This window comes from Equus caballus, chromosome 8 (genome assembly GCF_041296265.1).
Source record: "Equus caballus isolate H_3958 breed thoroughbred chromosome 8, TB-T2T, whole genome shotgun sequence".
Taxonomy (NCBI): domain Eukaryota; kingdom Metazoa; phylum Chordata; class Mammalia; order Perissodactyla; family Equidae; genus Equus; species Equus caballus.
The window spans coordinates 21,871,876-21,884,237 of NC_091691.1; the positions used below are offsets into that span (position 1 = coordinate 21,871,876).

At 49.5% G+C, this 12,362-nt stretch overlaps 1 protein-coding gene across 4 annotated transcripts in view; it reads right to left on the bottom strand.

The window, feature by feature from the left end:
* RPH3A (rabphilin 3A) overlaps positions 1-12,362 on the bottom strand; it is a 95,562-nt gene that overhangs the window by 21,244 nt on the left and 61,956 nt on the right. For all 4 annotated transcript variants that reach the window (XM_070275463.1, XM_003365490.5, XM_014727594.3 and 1 more), the window contains 6 exons: positions 11,118-11,247; positions 9,760-9,846; positions 9,127-9,292; positions 6,686-6,724; positions 6,436-6,588; positions 935-1,021 (listed from right to left, as the gene is read on the bottom strand). In XM_070275463.1, the coding sequence (XP_070131564.1) occupies positions 935-1,021; positions 6,436-6,588; positions 6,686-6,724; positions 9,127-9,292; positions 9,760-9,846; positions 11,118-11,247 (662 nt within the window). The remainder of the gene's footprint in view (positions 1-934; positions 1,022-6,435; positions 6,589-6,685; positions 6,725-9,126; positions 9,293-9,759; positions 9,847-11,117; positions 11,248-12,362) is intronic.

The following is a 12,362-nucleotide window of genomic DNA, read 5'->3' on the forward strand; positions in this document are numbered from 1 at the left end:
GATGACCAAGTTAAGCTGAGGTCATTAGGGTGGGCCCTAATTCAATAGGACTATGTCCTTATATGAAAAGGGGAATTGGGACACAGAGAGGGACCTGCGTGGAAGGAAGACGCTGTGAAGACACAGGGAGAATGCCATCCACAAGCCAAGGAGGGCCGGAGGCCCCCAGGAGCTGGGAGGGGCCTGGCGCAGCATCTCCGTCACAGCCTCAGAAGGAGCCCACCCTGCCCTGCTTTGATTTCGGGCTTTCCGCCTCCAGAACCGAGAGACTATACATTTCTGTTATTTTAAGCTGCCCAGTTTGTGGCACGTTGTCACGGCAGCTCCAGCAAACGAATTCACTCTCTCTTTACGGCATGGAATACTGGTTTCCCGTGTATACCACGACTATAGGTTTTTTAAAAAATATCACATTTTTGACTGCACCAATTAGGCACTATCTCTACTGTTTTACACAAGCTGTGTTTGTTTAGATTGTCCCACATTACTCATCTCTTTGCCCCCCCCCTTCTTCTGGAACCCCACACACCCTCTGGGAGCATTTGCCTCTTTACTAAAGTCCCACGTCCTTAAAATTTCCCTGATGAGTTTGTGATGGCAACTTGTCTCAGTTATGGTTTGAAAGTGAGTCAATTTGAAGAAAGATATTCAGGAAATAAGAGGGCAGGTGGCAGGAGCGTGTGGTAAAAACTGTGACAGTGCAGTGACGATGTCTGAGCTGGGACACACTGGGGAAGGAAGCGTGGTCACTTCTCGCATTGCCCGCCCCACCCGGCTGCCCAGCCCAGAGGGCTCCCCAGCGTCAGGGCCTCAGGAGAGCTTGGGGTGTGGTGGTGGCTGCAGCTCTGCGGAAACCCCAGGGGCTCTACGAGCACAGCCAGGTGGTGTCGGGGTCACAGCTGAGTGACGGCCCGGGCGGGTGGGTGGCAGGTACCTGGCTGCCCAGGCTGAGGGGGCACTGGGCTCTGCGTCGAGGCGGGGGCAGGTCTGGAGGCCTGGACTGAGTTGGCCCGTCTCAAACCTGCAGGGGGAGGGAGAGGAGACAGCCCGTCATGTCGCACACACGCACAGTAGGAGCAGGAAGAAGCAGGGCACCGCTCAGCCGGCAGCAGGCAGGGCCCTCTGGATTTGAACTGAATGCGGCCCCCCGATGCTCCCAGCTCTGTGAGACCCTCTTCTCCTCCCCCCGTGCGTTCTCTCTCTCCGATACTCAGACCCTCCAGCAAGTCACAGCCACACGGGTGCTGAAAGCACAGGTTCTGTGATGTTGCTTCCACCTGTGTGACCTTGCACAAATGACCTACCCTCTCTGGGCCTCAGCCTCCTCATCTGTTCAGTGGGGATAATAGTCCCACCCTCACAGGGTGGTGGAGGAGACACAACATACAATACACACCAAGTGCTCAGAACAGCACCTGGTTGCAGTTAACACTCCACTCTGTCAGGTGTTGATACTACGGTACTGTTACTGAGAGCATCTGGGCCCCAGCTGCATGGGGACCCAGCTTTGCATCCCAGCTTTTCTTTTATAAGCTGTGTGACTTTGGACTGGTCATTCACCCTCTCTGAACCTCAGACGCCTCATGGAGGCAACAACTCTACTCACTTGATAATAATGAGTTAACATTTATTTAATCTTACCATGTGCCAGGGCCTTTACATATAAGAATCTATTTAATGTCTACACCCCCAGAGGTGGGCGCTTTATTATCTCCACTTTACAAATGGGGAAACTAGGGTACAGAGGGATGAGGGGCTCACCTACTGGCCCTTGGCTGGTCAGTGGCTGAGGCAGGGTTTGAACTCAGGCATTTGGTGGAGTCGGCCTGAGAGCACTGGGTGCCACCACCTCCTGCAGAGCTGCGAGGGGACTGATGGGATGATGCACCCGGCAGTTCCTGGCACGCAGGTGTGACATTCCTGGAACGAGGCGCCACCTCTCTCATCTCACTGGGCTGGATCCCACCTTTCCTGAATCCAGCCTTTTTCCCTTGAGAGAGGCTTGAATGCCAAGGACAGACAGCGCTTTGCCACCTCTGGCTGGGGGCTTACCAATCCCCAGGTCCCGTCTCAGGGTCCTGCAGTGGCACTACTGTTTGCTCATTTGGGTCCTTGCTCATTCACTCACTTATTCATTCAACAAGTATTCATTGAATGTCTACCAGGTGCCAGTCCCTGTGCAAAGATGGAGAAAACACCACCTTCGTTCCTCCAGGAGCACATGGCCCGTCACCCAGGGACAGTTTAGAGAACAAGAATAGATGACATCCGCTGAGCGCTTCAGACGCATTCGGCCCTGAGCATCAGCTCATGCAACTCTCACAACGTGATGTCGCCTGTGGTAGTACGGTGCCCATTTGGCAGTTGAGGGACTGCAGGTTAAGTGTGCTCAAGGTCACACAGCCAGGAAGCCGTTAGGACCTCCGTCCAGGTCTATCTGACTCCGGAAGCCACGTCCTTAGCGATTATCCTGCTCCAGGAGGTGGACAGAGAGTAGGCGGCACGCGGCCCCACCGTGCGCCAGGCTCTGCTGAGCCCTTTACCAGCATTGGTCGCTTAAACCTTTACAGCAGCCCAAGGAGATAAGAATGCTTACTGCTCTTATTTCCATTTTACACGTAAATGGAAGCCCGGTGTCTTGACCTGTCAAATGGGAACACGCGGCTGGTAAGCGGCAGAGCTTGGACCTGACCCCACAGTCTTTGTTCTGGTGTTTGCGCACTTAGCGTTGGACTGGAATGACCAGGTATGTAAATAAGCAACATCGCAGGGGATGGAGGCAGAAGAGGCGACCTCCAGCCGGGCGATGGGGACAGCTTCGTGTGGAGGTGGCCTTTGTGCTCGTCCCTGAAGATGCACAGAGTTGGGGTGTGCCAACGGGAAAGGGACATTGATGCAGAAAAGACCTCTTAGTGGCATAAAGAAAAGTCAGAACAATTCTGGTTTATGCCGTGGTCCTCATTCCAGGTCGCAGACCTCGGAGAAGGGGGCGCTGGGGGCATCGGGATACCAAGTGGAAAATGCAGAGCTGAGCTGATCCTTGTCAAGGGGCCAGGACTGGAGTGGGAAGCCATCCTTGGCACTCCCTACGGGACTCTGGCTCTACTCTGGCTCCCCACTGAGGGCTGCCGGCGTGACTGATATTCCACGGCAAGGGTGTCTGGACTCCAGCAGATCAGGAAGGGGTGCAATCACGCCTCCTCAGATGGCAGAAGAGGGTGGCAGAGACACGTGTCTTGGAGCACCAGGCCCCTTTGACCAACCTCAGTGCCACCAGGATCTGAATGCCTATTACATGGCCATCTGTGTGCTGAGTGAGTGATATAAAAATATAAGATGGTGGCCCCTCCTCTGCTCAAAATCCTTCTGTGGCTCCCTGGCACCCTCGGGAAAAAGTCCAAACTCATTAATCTGACTTTTCAGGCTCTAAGCAGTGTTCTCAAGCTTCAGCCTTCACTGAGATCAGTCGAGGAGCTTGCTTAAGGAATGTGGAGTCTGGAGCCCTAACCCCAGGGATTCTGACTTACAAGGTCTGGAACGGGGCAGGGGAAGCAAGAGTTTTAACCCGCACTAAGGCACGTGGATCTGCTGCTCCCCTGTCTTCGTGTTCCTGACGTTCGACCAGGAGAGAGATGCAGGCTGCAAGCTGTTGGAGTTACAGTGAGAAATGCAGACTAGGGACATGTGCTGGGACCCTGGGAGCTCAGAGGAGGGAGCGATGAACTCGGCCCAGGGTGGGGCAGGCAGATGCTGGAAGCTTCACAGATGAGAGGAACATTTACACTGACTCCCAAGGGACAGAGGATCCAAACCTGGCTTAGGAATGTCGTGTGGCTGTCATTTCCCTCGGGAGGCAAAAATAATACAGAGTCTAAAAGCACAGGCTTTGCTCTCCAAAAATTAACTCAAAATGGATCAAAGATCTAAATGTAAGAGCTAAAACTAGAAAATGCTTAAAAGAAAATATAGAGGGGAAACTCCATGACGTTGGCTTTGGCATGATATGATATACCAAAAGCACAGAAAACAAGAGAAAAAATAGATAAACTGGACTTGATCAAAATTTAAAATGTCTGTGCATCAAAGGACACAATCAACAGAGTGAAGGGCAACAGAATAGGAGAAAATATTTGGAAATCATATATCTGATGAAGAGTTAATATCCAGAGTATATAAAGAACTCCTGTAACTCAACAAGAAAGAAAATGAACAACCCCATTTCAAAATGGGCCAAGGGCTCGAACAGATATCTCTCCAAAGAAGATATACAAATGGCCAGTCAGCACGTAAAAAGATGCTCAATATCACCAATCGTTCCAGAAATGCAAATCAAAACCACAACGAGACACAGCTTCACGTCCATTAGGATGGTTCTATACAGACAGACAGAAAAAAACAAGTGTTGGTGAAGGTGTGGAGAAACTGGAACCCTTGTGTGTTGCTGGTGAGAATGTGAAAATGGTGAAGCTGATGTGGTAAACAGCATGGTGGTTCCTCAAAAAATTAAGCATAGAATTATGTGATCTAGCTGTTTCACTCCTAGGTATATACCCAAAAGAATTGACAGCAGGAACTCAAGTAGATATTGGTACACCCATGTTCATGGCAGCACTATTCACAATAGCCGAAAGTGGAAAGAGCCCAAATGTCCATCAGTGGATGAATGGATAAACGAAATGTGGGCTATGCCTACAACGGAATGTTATTCAGCCTTAAAAGGAGTAAAATTCTGACACACACTACAACCCGGGCGAACCTCAGAAACCGTATGCTAAGTGAAACAAGCCAGCCATAAAAGCCCACATACTGTGTGATTCCATTTACATGAAACGTCTAGAACAAGCAAACCCTTAGAGATGGAAAGTCGATTAGTTGCAGGGGTGCGGGGAGTCAGTGCTTAATGGGGACAAAGTTTCACTCTGGGGTGACGAAAGAGCTCTGGAGATGGATGGTGGGGACGGTTGCCCAACAATGTGAACATACTCAACGCCACTAAATTGCACACTTAAAAATAGCTAAATGGTAAATTTTATGTTGTGTATATTTAGTCACAATAAAAAAAGATTTTAAAAAAGCATTGCCAATAAAAACTTCACTTCTGGGGGCCGGCCCCGTGGCCGAGTGGTTAAGTTCGCGTGCTCTGCTTTGGTGGCCCAGGGTTTCGCCAGTTCGAATCCTGGGTGTGGACATGGCACCGCTCATGAAGCCATGCTGAGGCGGCGTCCCACATGCCACAGCTGGAAGGACCCACCACTAAAGATACACAACTATGTAGTGGGGGGCTTTAGGGAGAAAAAGGAAAAAATTTTAAAAAATCTAAAAAACCCCCCCAAAAAACCCACAAAACTTCACCTCTGGAAGAGAAAAACAAAAAGCACAGGCTTTAGTGTTGGACAGACATGGGTTTAATTTCCATTTTAACCAGCTGTCAGCTGTGTGGCCTAGAGCAAGTGGCATCACTTCTCTGGGCTCAGTTTCTCCATCTCTAAAATGGGAATAAGAAAAGTCTTCGTACTTGCATTTTGGGGCTGTGATAAGGATTAAATGAGATAACGCGTGAAGAGCCTGGAACAGCATCTGGCACATAGTAAGCACTCAGTAAACATTCTCTGATGTGGTGGATCTGAGAAATTCATCTTTCTTTGCCCACCTGAATCTTAGGTTCGTTAGAGGGCCTGGGCTGTCAATTCAGCACAGAGCATGTGCCTAGCTCTCTTGCCAAGAAGAAAAGGAACTGAGGTGCTAAGCCACGAACCCACTATCAAGGAAGAGAAGGCCAGAGGTCAACATGGGACTGAAATAGTCAGCCCGTCTAACTCAGGTCCGGTCTCATGCCCTCACTACGAAGAAATGAAGCTGCTCTGAGGTCTCCCAAAAGGGGTCAAGGAGCAGAGATCTGCCCCGTCTAGTAGACATCTCTTTCAAAGGCCGGGATTGAAGGACTCCCACTGGTGGGCACTCTTGCCACACCCATGCACCGTGAGTGAGGCCAGAGGTGCTGGGCACCCAGGGAGATGGGAGCACCTGTGAGGGACATCTGGCCGTGCTGACCCCCCCATCTTCACGGACCAGCAGAGGCCACTTGTCAAGGGAAGAAAGAACTTGGATGGACCTGTGAGAGGGCAGTGTTTTTACTTTGCTCAAAGCCGAGGGGCATTTCCCCCAGAGCTTTTGAGGAGGAGGGCAAAAACGTCATGTTGTTCTTACACATGGCGTTGGAGCGAGAAAAGGATATAAGCAAAACTGTGAGACAGAAATGTTTCCGGTCTTGGCTTTCCTCTACCATAGACTAGAACCAGTATCTAAAACAGAATGTGGCACACAGTTGGTGCTCTATAAATACTGAAGGAACAAATGAATAAAAACACTGTCCTCCCCATTCCCGTGGATTCTCCTCATCCAGGAAGCCTGTCTGGATTTGCCCATCTCTCTCACCTGCTGGGCTCCGGCTGGAGTCACCGGCAGCCCCGCCATGGCCCTGGTCCCAGCTCTCTGAGTCGCGGCTAGAAGAGCTCATTCGCGCCTCGGAGGCCCTGCGCACGGGAGGCCCATAGCTTCCTCGCCCAGGAGCCGAGGCCAGGTCGGGGCCTGGAAGGGAAAGCATGAATTGAGTGCAAGAAGGGCAGCGGGGGAATGGATGGAAGGGACTCCTGTCCCAAAGTAGAAGAGAGTCGGCAGGACCCACCTGTCTTCTGGCCTGGGCCCTTCCTGTCTTCAGTGTCACCTGGAGAGAGAGAAAATGGGTGAGGGGCACTGTTCAATGGTTTCTGGAAAGCCATTACTCAAGGAGCTCACAAAGGGGCCACCCACCAGCCCCAACAACTTTTTATTAATTAAAATCTCCCCTCCCAACCCCCAGTTAATGGAGTCCCCATTTATAGGCTCACGGTATTTCCTTTCACGCACAAACACATATGAGCACACACAGCCCTAAGAAAGAACAAACTGGGGTTGTTGGCTACAAATGGTTCTAGAATCTACTTTGTTTGCTTAATTTGCTTTCCCCAGGATTCACTGAGCCGGCTCCAGCCTCAAGCCCTTTGCACACGATACGGGCCCGCTCTACCACTCTAGTCAGAGGTCTCCCCAAAGAGCCCCTCCCCGTCAGCCCTTCTCTGGCCATTCCATCCCACATGGAGCCTCCAGTCACCATCTGTCCCCTTTACCTGCTGCATTTTCCTCCGGGCGTGTATCACTACCTCATATTATATTGTATGGGTATTTGCTGTTTGCTGAGCATGATTCCTCTACTAGAATTTTGGCTGCATGAGGGCAGGGATCTTGTCTGTTCCATTGACCCCTGTATCCCTCGGACATAGAGCAGACCCTGGAACTCAATCGGTGTCGGGTAAATGTTTGCTAAAAGAATATTGAAAGCACCTATCTTGGACGTAATTCCAAAACTAGAAAGTACGTTTACACCATTCCATTTTAAAAGATGCTTACTATGGTATGGTGTGGATATATCATAATCCATTCAACAATTCCTTTATTTCTGAATATTTAGTTTTCTCCAGTGTTTTTGCTACCACAAATAATGATGCGACAAATATACTTATGCATGTATCTTTTCATGTTGGTACTTGTACTGCTGTTAGATATAGTCCCAGAGAGGAATCGCTGGATCAAATGGTATATACACTTCAAATTTTAATAAATCTGCCATATTACTCTCCAAAAGGCTGGCGGTGACTTATTGTCCTCCCCACAGACACAGAGTCCCCACTTCTGCACACACTCGCCAGCACCGCATCTTACTACCAATAAGTTCTTAGGTGTCACCATGTCACAGTGGTGATGTTACTTCTTCCTTGTGAGGTGCATGGGTGTTACGTCAACTACATTTTCAGAGTCATTTGTTTTGTCCAGAGTTTATCCAATAAGCTAATTCATACTGTTTACATGTGCATCTTTATGAGTCTGTACATAGATGATTAACATTATATAATATTAGCCAACCCTTACTAAGTACTTCACTCTGCAGATCAGTTTACATGTAGTATCTCATTTAATCCTCAAAATAACCCAACGAGTTATTAACTCCATTTTATAATGAGGAATGAATCTCAGAGAGGTTAGGCTACTTGCCCGAGCTCACAGGGCTAGTCAATGGCACAGCTAGAATTCAAATTCAGGCCCTCCTGGCCTCAGATGTCCAAGCTCTTGACAGATACGCTGCGCAATCTTCTTAGCCTAGAGAGAGTAACTCTTAACCAGAAAGAAGAATGCTCCAGTGGTGGAACAGGGAGCTCCTCAGGGACGCAGTGTGTATTGACAATTTGGTGATTCTCTGCAAGGAGCAGAAATTGCTCAAGCCCTCTCAGGAGGAAAGCATTTGCTGGATGCCTTCTGAGTGCCAGGCATTGCACTGGGTACCTTGAGAAGTTATCTCATGGGAAATATGGTTGGGCACTTCAATTTCTGAGACCTTCAACTCTGATCTTCCTTTCAGAAGCACTGCCTGCACTCAATGCCAGAACCGTCATTCAGACCTGATGATTTATCACTTAGTGTTAACGGAAATTATTGCGAGGATCTCATCTGGTCAGTCCTAGTGTCCCCATTCAATTAAAATGTGTTTTTATTGTGGTTGCTTTTTTTCTTTTTACTCTTTTGCCTCTCCCTTTTCATGATAAATTTAATAATTAATAATGACACTTGGATAATAGTGATAATATCTACAGTAGTGGGAATTTTCTTTTACTAATTTCCTTTCTATTCATCTTTCACTTTTAATTAGCTCAATTTCAGATTTGTCCATGATTGATAGAAGAAACATCAGGGACCCCTAATCTCTCGTGGGTTCCATGTGTATTTTGGTTGTAGGAGTCTCTATCAGTTCCTAATTTTAGTTTCCACCTCCTCTGTACCTCTAAATACTCCATCAGGGATGACAACAAAGCCTTTTGGCAGCCTGGCATTGCTGGAGAGTTCCCTGTGCTGCCCTCTTGATAATGATTCATGGTGAGTTGTGAAGGGGCCGTAGATGTCCTAGACCCCAGGCCAGAGGCTGGCTGTCCACCAACTGGGTAGAAAAACAGATCTGACGATGTCAGGACGTCCTCCAGGTAGACCAGTTACCAAGACCTGTCCTTGGTCCTGAAAGGAGAAGCTGTTTTGTCTTACCTCGCGTTGGAGCGCGGGCGGTGTGCTTGGGCTCGGGGACAGGCTGCTCGGGAGCGGCGGGCTCGCTGACCGGCTGCTGGGGCTTGGTCTTCTTTATAGGCATAGGCTGTGGGAGGACCTGTTTGGGGAAGCCCTTGAAGAACCACGCCCCAGAACGCTTCCACACCTGGGGGTGGAGACGTAGAGGATGAAGACATGCAGCCAAGCACTGTTGCCCCTGCCTTCGTGAGTGCGGACTTGGAATTGTGCTCCCTGCCCACAGCACACTGGCACAATAGCCAGGACACTTTTCTTACCACTACACTGTCTTTTACAATTTTTATTTGATTTACACAATATCCCTGAACACTCAAGAGAGAGGGCCTGCGTATACGCATTTTCTTGATGGAGAAAGTTGAATATCAGAAAGGTTATGAACTGGCATAAGGTGGCATGGCCAAATTCACTCAAAAACTCAGGGACTTTTTCTGCCAGGGTTCACAGCTGAACTGGTTCCCTTTATACCAACCCTTTAAGACACATACCTGACCAGGTTCCCCAGACCCCAACTGCCACCCTGTCTCCCTGGTCCCAGAGAGGAAGGGAGAACTGGACAAAGACTGGAGGTCCTCCAGATGGGGCCAGTGCACTCACCTCTCTCTGCTCGATGCAGATTTTGCAGAGCCACACGGAATGCGGGCGGTTGTTGGAGGTCTCCACCCCACACTTGGTGCAGACATTCTAGGGACAAAACATAGTCCAGTGCACACTCACATAGGCCAGGCTCTGAGCTGCCAGTGAGCAGGAAAAGTGGCCGGGAAGGGTAGCAATGGAGATGCATTCTGTCTTGGTGGATGTAAAGAGCTACAATTCTCCTTGTCTCACCTCCCTCCCATAACAAAGGCCGGTTGGAATAAAGTTACAATTTGGGTCTTAATTTTCAATAACAAGAACTGGAATGACCCCCAAGCACTGGATGAAGGAATTCTCCAAGAGTCCCCTTGGGTCTGAGTTTTCAGCACCCATACAGGGGAGATCATTGTCACGATTTTTTTAAGAGGAGAGGCCATATATCCATTTTGTTTACTAATTTATTTTTCTTCCTTTCCCAAATGAATCTGAGACAACTCAGACTACAGGTTCAACTCTTCAAGGAGAAGGAAGTTATGTGAGTAAATGCCACGGCTGTGTGATGCAGCATCACACTTTTGGCTGAGTTCCTGGAGTCTAGGCAGATAGGAAAGCCTACTAGGTGACAAAATTCTCACTATCTGGGTGCAACAGACAAGTTTTTTAGGAATAAACTCTCCCCAGTATCTCATTCTAAATAGATAAACTTTCCCCAAAATCGCATTCTAAATGCTTGGACCACAAGCAGGAATTGCCAAGTGATGTTATGGAAGTCTCCAGCTGGGTTGTTCCCTGAATTCCTTTCCTGGGAATTAGACAGACCAAGGATAGTCGTATCTCTGTCCTAGAATTGTTGAGGGCAGACAGCCTGAGGAGAGGGTACAGGGTGGAGAAGTACAGGGAGGCCCCTTCACAAATGAAGGCTCAAGAAGCCCGGTGGTCCTCACATGGCTGGAGAAGGGCTTTCTAAGTCACTTGCACTATAACCCAGGGTAAGAGAATGCTGGGTAAGCCTTCCACATACACAGAGGTGTAGACGCATGCCCGGCATGCTCTTTAGCCTGAGGCATAACTTGCTAAGCCACACCCAGGAGACTTGCATGCTCAACTGTAACTCATGTCCCACTTCAAGCTCCCAAGTGCATCCTGGATAGAGCTGAGCTCCAAGAGGACAGAAGGGTCACAGTGACTCCCAGGGGAGGAACCAGGATCAGGGTACCTCGGAAGACAGCCAGGCATGGCAGCATCCCAGAAGGAATCGCATTCTGGCAACTACTCTTCAGGATCCAAGCACCATCCCCAAGACCCAGGGACCCTCAGGGCTCAAGCCCAGGCCTGGCCCTTCTGCACGTGATGAGCAGGGAAGAGGAGGGCAGTGGTACCTTCTTGCAGTCCTCACACACTACGCAGGCAGAGCCCAGCATCCCCAGCTGTTCTCCACACAGTATGCAGCGGTCCACCCCGTCCCCAGCCACATTCTTCCTCATGTTCTCCAGACGGTCCACCAGGCGCCTGGAAGCAGAGACAGGGTAATAAGCACCTTATTACCAGGAAGCACCAGCATCTCCCACAGTATCAGGCTGACGGTCTTACCCTTCTTTGAGTCACGGACTCTTGAGCATCTAATGATGACTGTTGGACCCCTGCCCAGAAAGAGGCACATGCACATGACATTCTGATACATTTTCAGATCACAGAACCCATATCCCATATCTCCCACCTATTCTATTGACTGCAGATTAAGAACCTTATCTAGTCCTCTCTATCTCCTGTCACCTCCTCCAAGGAAACTGCCTCCTGGGCTCCAGATCTCCTCATCTAATTGTCTACATGATGTCTTCCCTTCGATGTCTTCACAGGCGTCTCAAACTTGTGCTTTCAACTGAACTCCATCTCGGCTGCTCCCCATCCTCTAATGTACCTCCTCCTGTTCTCAAGAAATGGCACTAACTTGCTCAAACCAGGAATCTGGGGGTCTTCCTCGACCCCCTCTTCCCCTGATAATCAGTGATCCAACCAAATTCTATTGCATCTTCCTCCCTAACATGTCTAGAATCCACCCATTTCTCTCCATCTTCAAGTCACCGTCATCTCCCCTAGGGGACCGTAGTAACCTCTTAATAATCTCCCTGCTTTCATTCACCGCCTTCTGTGATCTGTTCTCCCCACCACAGCCATGGTGCCATTCCTAAAACATAAATCTGATTATGCCACTCCCACTCCACTCTCTAAAACCTTTAATTGGTTCCCATTTCACGAGGTTTCCACGCCCTGCGTGATCTGGCCCCAAGTGAAACCTTAAACCTCTTCTCCCTCTTGGTCTTTTTTGAGGAAGATTAGCCCTGAGCTAACTACTGCCAGTCCTCCTCTTTTTTGCTGAGGAAGACTGGCCCTGAGCTAACATCTGTGTCCATCTTCCTGTGCTTTATATGTGGGACGCCTACCACAGCACGGCTTGACAGGCGGTGCCATGTCCGCACCCGGGATCCGAACCAGTGAACCCCGGGGCCGCCGAAGGGGAACATGAGAACTTAACCACTGCGCCACCGGGCCAGCCCCCTCCCTCTTGGTCTTGCTTTCAACGCTCTCCTTCAATGGTTCTCTCAGTGTACTCACCAGACCATCAG